Genomic DNA, 18,014 nt, shown 5'->3' with positions numbered 1-18,014 from the left:
TCCCTCCCTCCCTCCCTCCCTCCCTCCCTCCCTCCCTCCCTCCCTCCCTCCCTCCCTCCCTCCCTCCCTCCCTCCCTCCCTCCCTCCCTCCCTCCCTCCCTCCCTCCCTCCCTCCCTCCCTCCCTCCCTCCCTCCCTCCCTCCCACACGCCGGCGTCGGTGAGCGCTGTCGCCGCGGCGAGGTGGCCGCCGACAGTCTGTTGTGACAACGTGCCTTTGATGTGGGAAGTAGTGGCCCTTGTGAGGGCCCCCCTCCCCCCCTTTTTATTCTTGCTTTCTCTTTCCGGGCTGCCGTGTGTGTCTCTCCTCTCGTTCACACATGACAAAGTGCACGTGGGTCCATGGTGGGTATCCTTCTCTCTCCGCCAGCCCACCCCCCCCCCCCGTCACTTCAGAAAGCACACGCTTGCATGCCGAGGCACATGCGAACACGCACACGGCCCGCTACACACGCGGCCGGCCCGTGCTCTCCGCAGTCTCGGGCGTTCAAGAAGAGACACGGAGACACCAGACCTCGGGCAACGTGGAGCTTTCACACAACCCCACCCCTTCGACTTCAGAAACCCACTGCGCTTCACCGAGGTCAACCACAAACGAGTCCGTTGGCCCTCGATCTCGGGCTTCCCAGCATGCACCCTGTCAGCAGTAGAGGGTGCCAATGTCGTGGGTGCATGTCTCGACGCTGCATGCTCCATTTTCATTAGCAGCTATCAAATTAGGACCAGGATGTAAATCTGCCACATATGCCCATCACTCTGAGCTGAAGGGCGCCAAGGACATTGCCGAGGCACTTTTTTCCCTTGACTTACACGCACGAGTGCGCACGCAAACTCTCCACAATGTTTTCGCTCTTGTGCGGTGAGCTTATTTTTTTGGGGGGGGGGATGTACTTGAGGGCATGTCTGCTTTATTGGAATATAGACTTTGTAGACTGACAGGGATTGTGGGGGAGAAAGAGAGGGGTGGAAATGAAATATTGGATACTTTCCTTGAAGAGGGTCTTGGTACTGTAAATGTAACTCACACACACACACGCACACACACACACACACACACACACACACACGGCTGTGGTGTGGTGTGGCAGGGTATCAGACATAGTTAAACAACATTTAATACAGTTGTATGATGTTAGTCAAAAATATATATGTTTTTTTTTTGTCTTGACCTTTAAAAAGGCAAACCTTGTTGCATATATATTTGGTTCTGGGATTTCATTCAAAGACTTGTAGGCAGAAATTCAACGTCAAACGATATTTAAATCATTCGTTACGAGCATTGTTATGAACGATACATCACAAGTCACGAAGGTGCAATGTACGACTTCATAAAAGGTGTCATGGCCGCTTACGAAGACCCCCCTTCAAGTCGAGCGTTCCCAAATAGGGCTCACATGGACAGCAAAGGCTGTCAGGAGAAAGAGGAGGTGACATGGGGTGCCTCGTGTCATTACAATTCATCAAAAGCTCCACTGGTTAAACCACTCTGACTCCCTCACTCAGACTCACCCTGAGCGCGAGAGACAGAGGAGAAGGAGGCTCCGCCCAGCACAGCGACAGAAACATCTCTCTGGGCGACTCTGTCCCCCGCTTGAACAGCGGAGGGGAGGGAAGGAGGAGAACAGAAGGGAGGGGGAAACAGGAAGGCACGGGGGGGGGGGGGGGGGCGGACGGACGGTAGACGTTTTTCACAGCTGCCCAGCCAGAGGCCCAAGGATCTGTAGCGGTTCTCTCCTCGCCGCATCGCGACCGACTCCTCGTTATTTTACCTCTCCGCGGAGCGCGCGCGCGCGCGCTATTCACAGTGCCTCCATCCACTCCCCGCTGCTGCTAGCGTCGACCAAGGCGCTCCCGATGCCAGACAGGCGAGGATGTGAACTCTTGAAACATGGCACTATCTTAGTCACCGAGTGTTACAAGCCTCGGATTGGTGACATTCTGTCCTGGTCAAAGCTGTGAGAGAGCGACAAAACAAGCTTTTATCACTGACATACTGCTTGGCACAGCTTGCCACATGAAGGAACGTGAATGCCACATCCTTTTGCCAAAATGTTTGTCCTTAATAGCCGTTAAAAGAAGAAAGAAATGAAAGGTCAGTCACACAGGAACCCTATTAGGAAATTATACAGCGATGTGAGGAACACCATTTCCGCATAATTAGTCTCCTTTCAGCTAATACCGGCCACTGTACATTCTTTTTAAAGCCTGTCAATGGTCTGCATTCTATCAACTGTCCGTCATCGCAGCTACACTCTCGTTTCCTTCTCCTCTCCACTCTCCTGTTCAGTCTGCTGGGATATGTAGTTTCTCCCACAGCAGGATGCCAGGCAGGCAGTGGCCCCGGACTACAAGTGCAGCGTCAGATCCATCACATGCCCTCAACCAGGCCCACATCCAGTGACCTGCGACGGCAAGCGGCCGGATCCCGGCCAGCCGCCCCCTCAACGAGAACAGCCGTCAGAGCCAGACAACAGAGGAGGGCCTCTCAGACGCGTAGACTGTGTAGGACTCACACACGAGGAGGCCGACTAGGAGGAACACACACACACACACACACACACACACACTGGGGAGGAGGAAGAGCACACACACCAACACTGGGGAAGAGTAAGAGCACACACACACACACACACACACACACACACACACACACACACACTGGGGAGGAGTAAGAGCACACACACACACACACCGAAACTGGGGAAGAGTAAGAGCACACACACACACCAACACTGGGGAAGAGTAAGAGCACACACACACACACACCAAAACTGGGGAAGAGTAAGAGCACACACACACACCAACACTGGGGAAGAGTAAGAGCACACACACACACACACACACACCAACACTGGGGAAGAGTAAGAGCACACACACACACACACACACACACAGGGGAGGAGTAAGAGCACACACACACACACACACATACACACACGGAAGAGGTCTGAGAGGAAGGCACATGTACTGTACACACACACAAATACAGCAGAGGGATTTCGGTACATCACACACTCAGAAGGAGGCCCATGTCACTCACAGTTGGCCGTCACAAATATAGGTCTGCCAAACGCAGGGGGAGCAGGGGAGAAAAAACGACGGGACTGGAGCTCTTCAAGACACTGGGAAAGAAAAAAAACCTCGCATGAGCCTGGAATCTCATTTGATTTAAACCTCGGCTGATGCGCGCGCAGCTGTTTAAATTACATCAGTTCCTCTGATGTAACTGTGTATAGCCCTCAACTCCCAAAGAGCTTTTCGCCATTTATTTTGATTAGGGCTGTATTTATCAAATAAGTCCCTCAAGGAAGCGCTGTGGGTGAGGGGGTGTGGGGGTGGTGGTGGGAGACGAAAGGAAATCTGTTTGATGATTAGAAACTTCTGGAAAAGATCTGCTCGTCAATTAATTCAGGTTTCCAAGGGTTTCTGCTCTTCTTTTCCCATTTACTTATCTTTCCTCTCGGTGGACAGCTACCCAGGATGTACCTAAGGAGTAAAACAAAAAACTGTAGTGAGCAGAGACTCATTTAAATGCTGCACAGTCGTTGCGTCGTGTGCGCTTCTTGTCTTACGTGCCAGCTCATGTGAGCGAGAGTTCTAGTCGGCTTGAACTTTAGCTCTGCCTGTTTGTGTCTTTCTCTGTGTCTCACGTACAGAACCAGGCAGCAAAGAGGGAGTGGAAAGGTCTGGTGAGATGTCTTGGCGTGTGCGTGTGTAGAGAGACCGCACACACCGGAAACCGAGTCGCTCGTGTGGATATTGTGGCTGCAGGAGGCCAAGTCTTGCTGAGCCAATGTTGTTGTTGTGAGCAAACAACTCTTCCTGCGTTGGATCTTCCCTTTCCATCGTTTTCTCACAGCTGCAACAATTCATAAACACATTCGTACATTTTATTTCATCCGCTCGATACTTTTAATTGACCCACTTGGCAAAATGAACAGTTACCAGCATATATGTAATACTCTGCCAAATGAGCCAGCCTAGCGACGGGTAACTTTTTCTTTGAAGTCATTTGTGGCGAAGCCTACTCAACAGCATTTCTCACTGTGCATCCAGCACGAAGCCTTACACCCCTTATAGCCAGTCTGAAAACCCCCCATGATTCCATCCTCCTCAACGCACATCTCCAGTCAGCGTTATCTCAGACAGGGACTCCTTCTCCCAGGAGAGAGGGAGTCACCATCCATTCTGCAATGTCTCTTCTTCTCACACGACGAGATCGAGAGTGGAGTTCTTAGTGGCAGAAAAATGTGTCTTGTGTTGGTTGCGATTCCCGTTATCAAACGAGACCTACATTCCTTTATCCCCGGAGAAGATTGGTGTCATGCTTCTTTTTCTTTCCCCGCACATTGCTGCCGCTCCAGAAATATTAAGCTCTTTGTACTGTATCCACATCACAATTCACAAGGGGTTAGTCTTCACCAAGGTGTTCTGGAACTTTCTCTCCCCTTGCCGAAACGCCCACAAGCGCCAACAAACGCTGTCACGGCAGACACACAGCAATGGCGAACTGGTTTGAGGTTAATATTTGTATATTTCACTAAATCAATATCCATCGGAGCACGTGCGAGGAGGAAATATCAATGTTTACTTCTTGTGCCGACTTATTAGAGCAGGCTAAAAAGGCTCTTGGGGGTTAAATGTTAAACCACCTCAAGCCCCCCCCCACTCCTCACCCTCACCCCTCACCCACCCCCCCCCCCCCCCCTCAAACTGAAGGTTGAATTTGATTTTGACAGATCCCGCTAATTGAACATTGGCTGCAAAATGTTACATCAAATTGCATGGCCTCCGCTCAGCCCTCCCAGAGGGTGTGCGGCAGCTTCAGGATCCCAGCATCCTCATGCGTCACAGAATCTCATTTCAATCAAAGCGGGCTCCCGGGGGGGGGGGGGGGGGCACGGGGTAACATTAAAACAGGATTGGAACACAGTCAGGATGGCCTCTCCCCCTCCCTCCCTCCCTCCCTCCCTCCCTCCCTCCCTCTCTGTGTTGTTTCTCTCTCTCTCCCCATCGTCTGTGGAGGAGTGCACAGCACAGCCCTGATAGGTGGAGCCGCGATGAGCTCTCGGAGCCACTCAAACACCTTTGCCCTCCCCCTCGCCACCCCACACAACGGCAAACACGCGCGACGCGTACACGAGACGCCCAGAGCGCGCACGCCCACAGCTCACGAACGCCGGAGACAAACAGGGTCCTCGCAGCGTATAGATCTGTGACCTTGTTCTTGCTCCCTCTCTCCTTCCATTACGCGTGTGTAGATCAAAGGCGGGCGCGCCGCGCCAGCCAGCCGCACGGATGAAGACCCCGACATCAAGGCTGCCGTGAGCGGTAAGTCATTACACCCGCCTTGCAACACACACACACACACACACACGTGCGCGCACACACACAGAGCTACCCCCCCCCCTACCCCAAGAAAAAAAAAAACTTCCCATTACAGCCACACATCATGCTCCACGAAATAGCCGTCAGATCAAGGCTGATGACTAACCTTGTGGTGTGTGCGCGCGCGCTTTAAGGAAACACACACACACACAAAAAAAACACCTTTTCATCCCAAAGTGCCATTGACCAGACAAGGATGTGATAGAGAGCTCATCGAGGTGTGAGACATCCGTGGGAGACCCGATCATCCAGTAGAGACTGCTAGGATGCCGCGTGTCCAACAAGGTGATAACGCCTCATCCAAACAGCGGGTTTGACATCTCGCCCCGCGTGATCGAGCATCGACAGGAATCTCACGCACTCCGTTCGATCGACGGGCCGCTGCGGCTCGGCTCGGCGCAAACCTTTTGCCGACGCGACCTCCGAGGGGCCGTCCGGGAGCAGACGCTGTCCAACCCTAGCGGCCGCACTCGTCCTTCACTGTCACAGTTGTGACTCGGACTCCGAACGGGGAGTGCTGAAGCCACGGCCTGCAATTACACCGAATACATATACACAGGTTTGACACTAAACCCAACCCCGTGTGTTGACTGATGCATACGTGTGATGGAGTAACACGGAAGAGGCGTGTTTCGTTTTTGACGACCTAGTAGGACATCTGGCGACAGTAACACCTACAGTAATGGCTCACATGAATGTGACACTTTGGCAAGAGGAGGAGAGGAGAGGGAAGTGTATTACCATACATAAACATCATTCAGTCATGAAAGTGTAATACCTGCTATGAACATGCCATATAAATGTGTTTGTTTACAAATGTATATGCAGATATGAAGTAAGAAATGGCTCTTATAAAAAGTCTTATTTGAGCTTGTAACCGCATCAACACAACAATCAGTCCGCATTTCAATCAAAGAAGAAATGACAACAAATTATCAACAAAATTCAAGCAGTCTTAAGTGATGTAAATTACTGCAATTACAAGGTCATTTCTGCCCAATACAGGGTCTCAAAAACAACATTCATATTCTGAGCAAAAAATATTGACTTCAATTTGTAGCTACACCCATCACACATTCCATTGCATCCTCTCTCAAAGGGAGAACCCTCAAATGAATTGGGTAACATCTGTTGTCAACAAGGTTTGAATGGGTTAATGGGACGAAACAATATCATGAGATGCCCTGACTTTGTATAGGGTTTGTAAAAAGTGAGTTTTGACCGAAAACGAAAAGGCGGTTTATCAAACGCTGTGCATCGTCATAATGTTTTTGTATTGAGATGAGCAAATCATGGCTTTTGGTGCAGAATGTAATGCAACATTAAGTAAATATGGTAAAAATTGTGCTTTGAGTTGTGGTAATGACAACAACAAAAAATACTTGCAAGGATTATGTTCATATCCGTCTAGCACTTTTTGTTGCCATTTGCATTCCAATGCATGTCCGTCTACCATCTTAAAGTGGGAGGCTGTGCAAGGTAGACAAGGTTTATACAGCCAGCTCTGCCGTGTTAACTCAGCTTTTGATTCAGGTGGTTGACCTGGATACGCGGCAAATCCTGATCCCGTCTGTCTGTCTTCCGTCTCACTTGGACCCTCTCAGATCTCAGACTGCAGGTGCAGCAGCCACGGCATTGCGATGGGGGGTTTGTAAAGGCGCGTCCTTTTGATGTTTCACACTTGGTTGTAAGGTCTCGAGTTTCCGTTCTCCAACTCCAGAATAGGGCATCTCTCCATGTACCGACGCCCTCTTGAGAATGCTGTGATGTCCACTGCTGATCGCTCACGTCTTATACATTAACGCCATCGTTTGTCGTTTTTAATACGGCCGTGGTCACTCAAGACCTCCCCTTCCAGACAGACTGGGCAGGTTTTTTATCACCGGGTCACGTGCTTACGAGTCTCGAGAGAGAAATCCACTTCCTGTTGACGCGTGTCTGAGACAGAGGCTGCTGTGCCTCGCTGTGTTTGGTTTCCAAGGTGACGCTGCTCGGTGCTTCTTGCCCTTCCGCATGCGCTCCTATCCCTGACCACGGCTGCCTGTGTGAGGAGGCAGACAGGCAGGTAGACCGACAGATAGACAGGCAGACAGGCAGGTAGACCGACAGATAGACAGGCAGACAGGCAGGTAGACCGACAGGCAGACAGGCAGACAAGCATGCAGATAGACAGGCAGGCAGACAAACAGGCATGCAGATGGACAGGCAGGCAGGCAGTCAGGCATGCAGATAGACAGGCAGGTAGACAGACAAGTAGTCAGATAGACAGGCAGCCAGGCATGCAGATAGACAGGCAGACAAGCATGCAGATAGACAGGCAGGTAGACAAACAGGCAGGCAGGCAGACAGGCATGCAGATAGACAGGCAGGTAGACAGACACACAGGCAGATAGACAGGCATGCAGATAGACAGGCAGGTAGACAGACACACGGGCAGATAGACAGGCAGGCAGGTAGACAGACAAGCAGGCAGATAGACAGGCAGGTAGACAGACAGGCAGGTAGACAGACAGGCATGCAGATAGACAGGCAGGTAGACAGACAGGCAGGTAGACAGACAGGCAGGAAGGTAGACAGACAGGCATGCAGATAGACAGGCAGGTAGACAGACAGGCAGGTAGACAGACAGGCAGGTAGACAGACAGGCAGGCATGCAGATAGACAGGCAGGTAGACAGACAGGCAGGTAGACACACAGGCAGATAGACAGACAGGCAGGTAGACAGGCAGGTAGACAGACAGGCAGGTAGACAGACAGGCAGGTAGACACACAGGCAGATAGACAGACAGGCAGGTAGACAGACAGGCAGGTAGACACACAGGCAGGTAGACACACAGGCAGGTAGACAGACAGGCAGGTAGACAGACAGGCATGCAGATAGACAGGCAGGTAGACAGACAGGCATGCAGATAGACAGGCAGGTAGACACACAGGCAGGTAGACAGACAGGCAGGTAGACAGACAGGCATGCAGACAGACAGGCAGGCAGCCAGGCTGTATTTATAGGCGGCATAAAATGTGTATATTCCCTGTCACCCCGCTGCCGAGATTTACAGCACATCTGACAAACACACTGAATTAAAAAGGAGTGTGCAATTTGTATAGGAGTTTAGTGCCTGTCTGCTCGGCCTGTTCCCGGTGGAGACTGTGTTTGTAGTGTGTGTGTGTTTGTTTGTAGTGTGTGTGTGTGTGTGTGCGTGCGTGTGGTTGTCAGAGAGGGTTTGTAAGAGTGTGGTTTTGTGTAGTGTAGTGTTTTGTCGAGTGTCTGTCTGGGCCTCCTGCTGTGTGTGTGTGTGCGCGTGTGTGTGTTTGATTGTGCATGCATGTGTGTACACAAGTGTGTGTGTGTGTGTGCGTGCCCGGGCACCGTGCGCCTGCTCTGAAACACCAGCAACAGATAACAGATGGTCCCCCTGCATTAGAAGTGTTTTATTTCCCTACGGAGGCCAGATATGTCAAAAATAAGCATGTGCAACATTAGTCATTTGGAATATTCATGGCCCTGCCCTCCACCAGTTTCTTTCTCACAGCCAAAATACCAGCAGCCCAACCAATCCTCCAAAGGAACAGGAGAGGAGGGAGGCGTGAGGGGCGGGTTCACTCCTCTGCCTAACTCATTTGGAAAAGACTCACACCGATCTTTAATGATTTATTCCTTTTTTTTTTTTTTTGTCCTGGTCACATGCATGCGTGCAGCACAATTACAGGACGAATATATGTAGATGAGTCTTGAATGTGCGGTATTGGAAGTGCCCCCCTCCCCAATACCCACACACACGAAACACACAAACGGAGAATTACCCATCAACCACTGGACCACTCTCCCCCTCCGAGCTGTGATCAGCTGAGGCACTGGAGCGTGGAGGAGCTTGTGGTGGTTCTCCCTGCCTCTCCCTGCCTCCCTGCTCCTCCTCAGCCCATCCTCCCATCCCCTCCTCTCTCCCATCTCTCTCACCTTCCTATTAACCGCCCCTCCCCATACCCACTTCCCCCCCCCCCTCTCTCTCTCTCTCTCTCTCTCTCGCTCTCTCGCTCTCTCGCTCTCTCTCTGTATCTCTCTCTCTCTTCCTTTCTCTCTTCACATCTCTCTCTCTTCCTTTCTCGTGCGCCTGCCATCCCTGTCCTTGGTGGCGGCCATGAGCGTGCATCATTATCAGTCCTGAATTAGCCAGCCGTTCAGCCGGCAGCGCGGGGGCCTCCAGGGGCCCGGGCACAGGCGTTTTTTTCTACCCTCCAAAACACGGCTTCTGAGCAGCGCTCTCTCACTCGCCCGGGTCCCTCGTGGTCAGGGTTAATGCTCGGCAGCAGGCACAAATGCTAAGAACGATGAAGAGGGGGCGGGGGGGGGGGAAGAGGGAGAGAGAGAGAGGCAGATATGGGACGGAGAGAGAGGGAGAGAGATGGAGAGAGAGACAGAGAGCGGGGGGGGGGGGGGAGAAACACAGGCATCAGCGCCGTGCTTATCGCGCAAATGCAATGTAATTTATTCGGGAATATGCAAATCCAAAAATCACTCTGCCTTGTTTACCGAAGGGACCTGCTGATTCAGGGAGTGTGAAAGTAGGGGAGAGAGAGAGACAGAGAGACCATGAGAGAGTGAGTGAGTGAGTGAGTGAGTGAGAGAGTGAGAGAGTGAGAGAGACAGAAAGAGAGAGAGAGAGAACGAGAGGGGGGGGGGAAGAACGAGAGAACAATCCAAACAAAACAAATCCACAGGCATGCACGACAGCACCTTTGGCAAATTTCACTGGATTTCTTGGAGCTAGCTCTAGGAAACGGTGCGCGCACGCTCATGGTTGCAGAGGCCGTGTTCATCACAGTGAGTCTGTATTGTTGACACAAAGAGCCTGGGTTTAACTGTGGCTTCTGTCAAAACCAGCATTTGTTGACAGGAAGAGGCCTGAACTTCATTCAACCAATTATCACAGAGTAGACTGCTTGTAATCCTGTAAGCGTTTGCAACCTGGACTAGATATACACAACAGACAAGGTGGCCATGCCTCGTCAGCTGTGTTCGCGCCACTGAAGAAACTTCTGGAAGTATATGCTCCGAGGGTTTACGGTTACCGTGAAGGTCGGGGGTATGAGGTCAGAGTTCAGCGGGCACAGTGGTTAGTTAACCCCCATGAGAACCCTGTCGGTCTTTCCGCGCCTCCGAACAGCTTCACCGGTAATTTATCAGAGGGCACATGGAGTAGTCAGCACGACAGCAGCAGCTAAGCCAGCTCAAGTCGTGGACATGAGCGCTACACATACAGAGTGAACTCCTAACGCTACAGACAACACAAACAAGGTCCCAAGTCGAGGCCTCCCTATCGCTCTTTCTCCTCCGGCTCTCCCCTCCTCCCTCCAGGTGTTAAATTGGCTCGCGTCGCGGGAATGCTGGGATGCGCCGACGTTTGGCGGTGGCCAATTAGCCGCCCTGCAGATAGCCACCCCCCTCAGCCTCTTAATTAGCGCATTAGCGTTAGCGGTGGTCGAGGCCCCGGTGCCACTTAAGTGGTCGCCCTCCGCGCCTTGTGTAGCAACCCCCCCCCCCCCTTTCACCCCCACAGACAATTTAGATTGTTTACGTAATCCAGTACATTTTGGATGTCTATTTCTATGGATTTTGACATCATTGTTGCATAAGGTAGGGAAGGCAGGCAGGGGGGGGGGGGAGCTGCGGTGACCTGGATTTGCCGAACGATCCAAGGGGTTGTTCGGGGAGACGGGAGAGCCCGTTGTCGGGAAGTACATTTTGAAAAGTGTTGAAGAGTGATGAATGTGGCTTGATCTAAACATCACGTTCTGATTATGCCAGTGTACCTACATGGTACCCTGGTCCACATGCACACGCTCTCCTCTCTAGCGCAGACACCACATTCCATTCCATAGACGTACATTCTTTATTTCCCGCCAAACCACCTCAGAATCCAGCTCCTAGCTCCACAGAAGCCTGGAGAGCCTTCTACACCAACTCATAGGAGAGCGATGGACAAGCGAGAACAGAAATGTGGAGGCTCCCCCAAAAAAACATCATTTTGAAAAGAGAGATACAATGTGGTCCAGCTGTTTTGCGTACGCGCACATAAGGTGAAATGAATTGACGCACTGACCTTGTGACTAAATAGCCGATTGATTGCCGATTTCAAATCAAATAATGGATTGGTTATGACTTTCATATCATGGAACAAGCATACTGTAGATCAAACCTCAACTTTAATGAAACCTATCCAGTAGTTGTGTGACACGTTTGAGTTGTTTGGTATGAACTCATCTGTAGAGCTACAGGAGCTGTACATTGTGCCCGTGTGTGTAAGGTTGTGCCTGTGTGTGTGTACAGTTGTGTTTGTGTGTACACAGTTGGGTGTGTGTGTGTGTGAGGTTATTTCCTTGTGTGTGTACGGTTGTGTCCGTGTGTGTGCAAGTTTGTGTTTGGAAGGATTGCCGCACAGGTTCGGCTTGGAGTCCATGCTAGATAATGTGGCGTTTTGATATTACATCCGCAAAGAGATAAGTGGAGTTTGACCGCAAGCACATTTATTTGGTCAAATGCGATTCTGGATATCTTACCCAGTGTTAAGATATGTGTTTTGTCTCGCCAAAGGGCAACACTACAGCAGCGTACACACGGGATATTTCATAGTACACAGAGATAGATACAAAGAGGGAGAGAACAAATGCAGAGGAGTGCACATTATGAAATTCTGAGCTTCTGTACCCTTCACCCCACATCAGTCCTATGAGGTATGTTGCTATTTAGACAGAAGTGAAACAGCCCCAAAGCTGAGATGAGAAACGCATGAATCCAAAGGCAATTCTATTTGTAGAACCGCTTTTCTCATCGCCCGTCCGGCGTTCGCGTGGCACTCCCTAGGTTGCAGTGCCACGTTCAATCTTTTTCTTCCATCTTCCCCGTCAAGGAAAACAGGTATGTTTTGCCACCAGTTCCCGATTCCCTGCTTGTAGCCCAATTAGTGTTGCACTGTTGTTCTCTCTGCAGAGAGCTGTGTTTATTTCAGGTGAGTCCCTACTGCTTGCAAGAGTGTGTGAAATACCACAATTATCCTTTCCACAAGAATCTCAGAGGCCACAGGATGGAGAGAAGGGCTCAGAAATGGATCTTTCCCAGGCCATGTCTCCGGATGAAAGGGGGAAATACGCTGGGTCTGAGGAGAGAAGGGCTGGCAAGGGCTTTCATACAGTAGCTCGGAGACAAACAAAGACAACAAAAACGGCCTCACAGTGCAGTTCCCCCAGTGAAAGCCGTGTTCGAAATTGACCCTCGGAGGGACTGTGTCTGAAACCAAATCCGAACGGTTGACCAGGACAGAACAATAGGCTTGTTATTCAGTATACCCAGCAAGTTTTATTTAGCAAACACAACAAATGGGGTACACAACCCTCTGTGTGTATCTTGACTGTGTACATAGACATAAGTTCTCTGCCAAGAGTTGATATACTGTGTATGTATATTGTTAACACTTGTGGGGCCCATATTAAAAGGTCAATATTAGCATTACATGACAGTTAACTAATGTTCAATTATGCAAAGGTGGCATATTTTAAGGTCACTGGGTGTTAAGGTAATGGTAGTCCATTAATGTTTCGACCAGGAATTGCCTTGCGTGGCATTGTATACCTAGAGCACTGTAGCGTGACATCTGTTTCAGCGACATGCAATTTTGTAGAGATTCAAACTGAAGGATTTGCCAACCGTCAACACTATTTTAGTGTTTAGCCTACCTGCGCGGAAGGCTAATTTAGGATTGTCGGGGAGTTCAGCCTTTTCAACTTGCACGTCCTTCATTGTCTTTGCATCTGTCTTCATTGTGGCAGCAGCACAAGCATTGTGGCGGAGATCGTTTTCTGGCCCTCATTTCCCCCCACATTTCTCTGTTGTCTGACAGTCTACCTCGGTCTCATAATGTACCAGAATAAATACTTTCCTGAAGATCCATTTTTAGGTATTTTATGGTAAATAATGCATGGCTGTGGTAAGTAAATTATGATGCAAGCACTGCAGAGATTTGCACTTTTTGTAGAGGCACTTCAGACCCCGGCCCACACACACACACACACACACGCACAAATACAGCACTGTAGGTGTGCACAGACAACACAACACACAAACACCCTGGAAAACAAATGTAGATGCACACATGAAATCCACTTTAAAATGTTGGTGCCCCCAAACTGCCAGGATGTTCCTCAATATTCTCAGAGAACAAGACAAGATGTTGCCCAGGAAAACAGTGTTTGAGACACGTGGGGGGGGGGGGTCCAAGAAACACCTGGGAGAACCAGAATCTGTGTTATAGACGGTTGAGAGTATACTGCAGTTCAACATCCTGACAAGACCACTATACAACCAGTTCCTAAATGAATACAAGTAAATGGTTCCTTTCTGTACTCAGAATGAGTATATAAACTGGGACTACATTCATAGTAAGTGAATAACCAAGGCGCAACCTTACAGTTTGCAACTTTCTATCCAATTGGTACACCTTCTATGGATTGTGGGAAAACACTTGCAGGGAATATCTGAGTCATTTTCTGATCGTCGTGTATGGTTGTTGTTAAGAGTGAACGCTGCGAGCCAACGTGACTTTACAGCAGTGTTTGAGACGCCGGGTTGTAAACAACTTGACTCTGTGAAGCCTGCTGCTCCCTGTCATGTGATCCTGAGTGTGCCCCACCCCCACAGGGGGCTCCGGGCCCCCCTGTTCGACAGCCACACAGACACCCCTGCGTTCGCCCAGCGAGGCGGCTAACCTCCCTCCTCTGACGGAGCACCAGGTGTAACCTTCCCTCCACCAGGTTCAGACACATTCATTATGACTTAATTGCTTGTAAAAAAAAAAAACGATTTCTTCCGTCTTTGAATGAAAACATATTTTGGGATTCGAGCGGTGCTTCAATTCTCATCCCCTTAGCGTCTGATAAATGTGATGCGATCCATATACGATATGGCACCATGGGGAAATTTGATGGGAACGCTAGCATGGTTGTAAGAAAGTGTTCCTCGCGCTGTCAGAGGGCATCACCTTCGGTGATTCTGCTGTCGAGGGGGCTGTTGACAGTATCTGCAGATGGCTTGCCCTCTGGAGGTTTGCGGTGAATCAGTCGGGTTCATCACCAGTGTCCCCACCGCTGTGCTCTGGCTTAACTGACTGGCAAAATTGCAGATTTGTCCTCCCGAATGTGTCATACGAACAGCGGAATGCTAATCGGCAGGGGTTGTAAACCTTCCCCCCCATGCTATTACGGTTTCCCACACGCATCCAGTCTGAGAGGTCGCCAGCAAACTGGGGCTCACTAGGTTGTATTGCCTGGAGGCAGGAGTTAATTTCCATCTCAACAGAGACGCATGACTTTGGTGTGACCTTCCTCGCTCACCGGCATAACAAAGAATCGTTGCTTTTTCTAGCAGACAAGCACAGTAAATATCTATAATTTAGCAGTGGTTCTTCATTATCTGTCGAAAGAATAGATTTGATTTGGTAACAATGATTAGTTGGCTGCCGCTGCCTTTTCCTGCTGAGTGCTGTAGGTCTTGGATAAAAGACTAAAATACCTTCCTTCAGAAAGCACTTTTTGTGTTTTCTTTTCTTTCAGACTGGCAGATTGGATTCCGGATGAGGGCAGTCAAATCTGTTGAGTGTTTCTTTTTTTCCCTTTCTTCTCACCGTAATCTCATATGGGTTCAGAATTCTTTTTGTCTGGACACTTGGAAAGTAATTTCAGTTGTACACTCATCCTAAGTTTACAGTTTCCTCAATGACTTAAGATCGCTGTCGTTTGGAAGGCTGATACAAAGCAGTTTCTCAATGCTTCAGTACTTTTCCTAAATGAATTGTTGTGTACACTTAGGTGTAAAGTAGTTTCCAATCACATTTGGCGGAGTGTGTCATTATTTTGTTTGTTTTATGTGTCTCATTTTTCAGTCCTCCGTTTTGTCTAGTCCTACAGTATAACCCAGAACTAAGCAGTGCAGAGAGTGTGAATATGTTCATGAACAAAGACCTATGTGTATGCTTTTAATGACAGCCTTATGCACACACTGTTGAAAATCCAAGTCTCTTCTATAATTTGCTCAACCATGAATACTTCATTCCAGGGGACACAAACCTGTGTATGTGAATCTTAACATATGAATGCGCTTGTTATATTGATAATTCAGTACAGACATGTCCCCAATCCCTTTGTATAGCCTGCAGGTGTATGTGACATTTAACAGGAATTTATATTCATAAGCCTTTACTCGCATCAGCTGTCTTGTGCATACTATTGTCACGCGGATACACGTATATTCGCTGGAATCAGCTTCAATGCTAATGCTAAGACTCATTAATACTTAATATATCAGATCATAATGAATCTACAGTGGCTATGGGCGGTATGATGTTTGTTTAACGTCAGTAGCTACTGTTGTGCAAAGGTAGCACAACACTGGTTTTGTACCTACACTCTTTAATACACTGTAGTAGGTTCCTTTGCACACGCGATCTGCATTTGTAGGTCGGCGATCGACATTCCTGTCAGATAAATCCTTTGACTGATCGCATCCAAATCGTGCACGGTGATCTTCCACTTCCAAACGGACAAATCCCCAAGTCAAATAGAAAGCGCCGTTATGCGTGGCTGTGGCAGCTGTCACAATGGGGAGGGTTGATATCCCGGTATCCATGGATTCCGAGAAAAAAAGAAAAAAAAAACCTTACTCCAAATGATTGGTCAGATCGTTGGGCTATATTTAACCAGAGAGGTGGATGCATGGCTCTCAATGACCATTAGCTGCTCAATTATCCCCCTCCATTCTCCCCCTGGACCACTGGGCTGTGCTAGCTCTTATTACTTGCACACCAAAAGCTTCCTGGAGCGGCTCACCCACTCAGCCCACCTCGTCCCTGCTGTTCCCCAAGTAATGAGCTTGAGCGGGGGGACAAGTCTGTGTAAACACTGACCGCCCGCCCCCCGAGGCCCTTGGCTGTCAACCTTGCGCTGGTCCAGATATAGAGGTGGGCTGTGCGCCGCCTATAGTCGGGTGAGCGTGGAATGATGCGAGTATAGATTCCGGATTTGTCGAGAGCGACGACATTCTTCCAATCGACACGGCCCCGTCCCCCGTGGGTATCGCTGGTCTGCCAATATTTGCCATGTCGGAGACGTGGTATTACCTCATTGGGCGACGAAGAGTGATTTGCTGATCAACCGTACAAGCAAAATGTCGGCCCTAATAGAACGCCCTGCGCTGTACAAGTTCAGTCTTCAGTACTGTACAGCGTTGGATGTACTGGACAGGTCCCGTTCATGCATGTGTCCCTCAAAAGTTTTGCACTTGAGGAAAACGTTTGATTTGTTGTGGTGAAAAAAGGCCCCGTTGATCCCGCAAGGATGGGTAATGTTCTCAGATCCTACAGTTTACTCCTAACTGTCTTTGTAAATGTCAACAGACAGACATCAAGTCATTCTTCGTTTTTTGGTAAATCCGGGGCGTAGGAAGCCAATAAATATTTGATGTTCTGTAACGGAGTTCCCCTGTCACCCAGAGTGCGTGACTGCATATCTCCTGGCAGTTCTGTAATCTCGACACTGCACGCGTACTCGGTTTGACCATCCAACGTTGTCAAGTTCCTTCGCAATTTACTCTGGCGCAGGCTGAGTGAAAGACAGCTCGAGAAGCAGTTGGATAGGGATGCTGTTGAAATCCCCCAGTCGCGTTGAATAAATGGGTTATTGGCAGATATGTTTCTCATTAGATGCGCCTGTCTGATTCTTCTGGAACAAAAAAGCCTTGCTGATTGAAAAATGAGGCTGACATTCAAACACAAGGAATGTTGCGGAGACAGCCGGATGCCAAGCCGTGATGACACGTAGAAACACAAAGTAGCGCCAACTTATTGTCTCCCACGTTGGAATGCTCTTAATTGCAGGCTCGATTTGGAAGCAACACCCTTTCTAACTGTTTCTCCCATGAATATTACATCAAGGACAACCCGTCAATCTGGAATGTGCGTGAGGCCTAGATGCTTGACTCGATGTTGGCTTGACAGTTATGGTGAGCCCAACTTTGGTAAGATGTTTTGCACCGTCTCGGTCAGGCTACATTTGTGCAAGACTAGCAGGCTCCAGGGACCCCCCCCCCACCCCTTCTCCGAGATACGACAGTCCTCTTTACAGAGAAAGACTCACAGAGAAGCAAGTCGGCGGCAAAAAAATGCTCAGCCATGGGATTTACCTGTCAACTGCACTTAAGCACGTGGGGATCGCTCACGCTAGATGCCATGACCGTGAAATAAAGGCTGACATGTATTTTCTGGGTTGTTTGGTCACTGCTGCTCACTCGGATGTTGGTGCCAGGAGCAGAACAGAAAAGGACATCACGAGATTGTTGCCGCGGTATTTTAAAACGTTAAATATTCTTCGACGCTTGGAAACCTTGGATGCTTGGACTTTTTTTGTCCTTTTTTTCCATATGACACGCTTCATTCCCTCGTCTAAAAAGCTTACCTCCGCAGTTTAGCAGTGTAGACCCTTCGCAGATCGGGATTTGATCCCTGCAGTACTGCATACAGTAGGTCACAACAGGAAGAACGTATGGATCTGCTGTGTTATCAGAAGAGAAAGTCACTTTAATCTCACA

General features: G+C 49.5%; 1 protein-coding gene across 3 annotated transcripts in view; it reads left to right on the top strand.

Moving 5' to 3' along the window:
• The window catches only part of LOC146222206 (glucosidase 2 subunit beta-like), a 112,688-nt gene that overhangs the window by 41,078 nt on the left and 53,596 nt on the right, over positions 1–18,014 (top strand). For all 3 annotated transcript variants that reach the window (XM_084692180.1, XM_084692179.1, XM_084692181.1), the window contains one exon: positions 5,260–5,329. In XM_084692180.1, coding sequence (XP_084548306.1) covers positions 5,260–5,329 — 70 coding nt within the window. The remainder of the gene's footprint in view (positions 1–5,259; positions 5,330–18,014) is intronic.

Source organism: Hypomesus nipponensis, chromosome 25, assembly GCF_054491055.1.
Source record: "Hypomesus nipponensis isolate SF chromosome 25, ASM5449105v1, whole genome shotgun sequence".
Lineage (NCBI taxonomy): Eukaryota > Metazoa > Chordata > Actinopteri > Osmeriformes > Osmeridae > Hypomesus > Hypomesus nipponensis.
The sequence above is the reverse complement of the archived record's forward strand: the minus strand, read 5'-3'. Positions and strand labels throughout refer to the sequence as shown.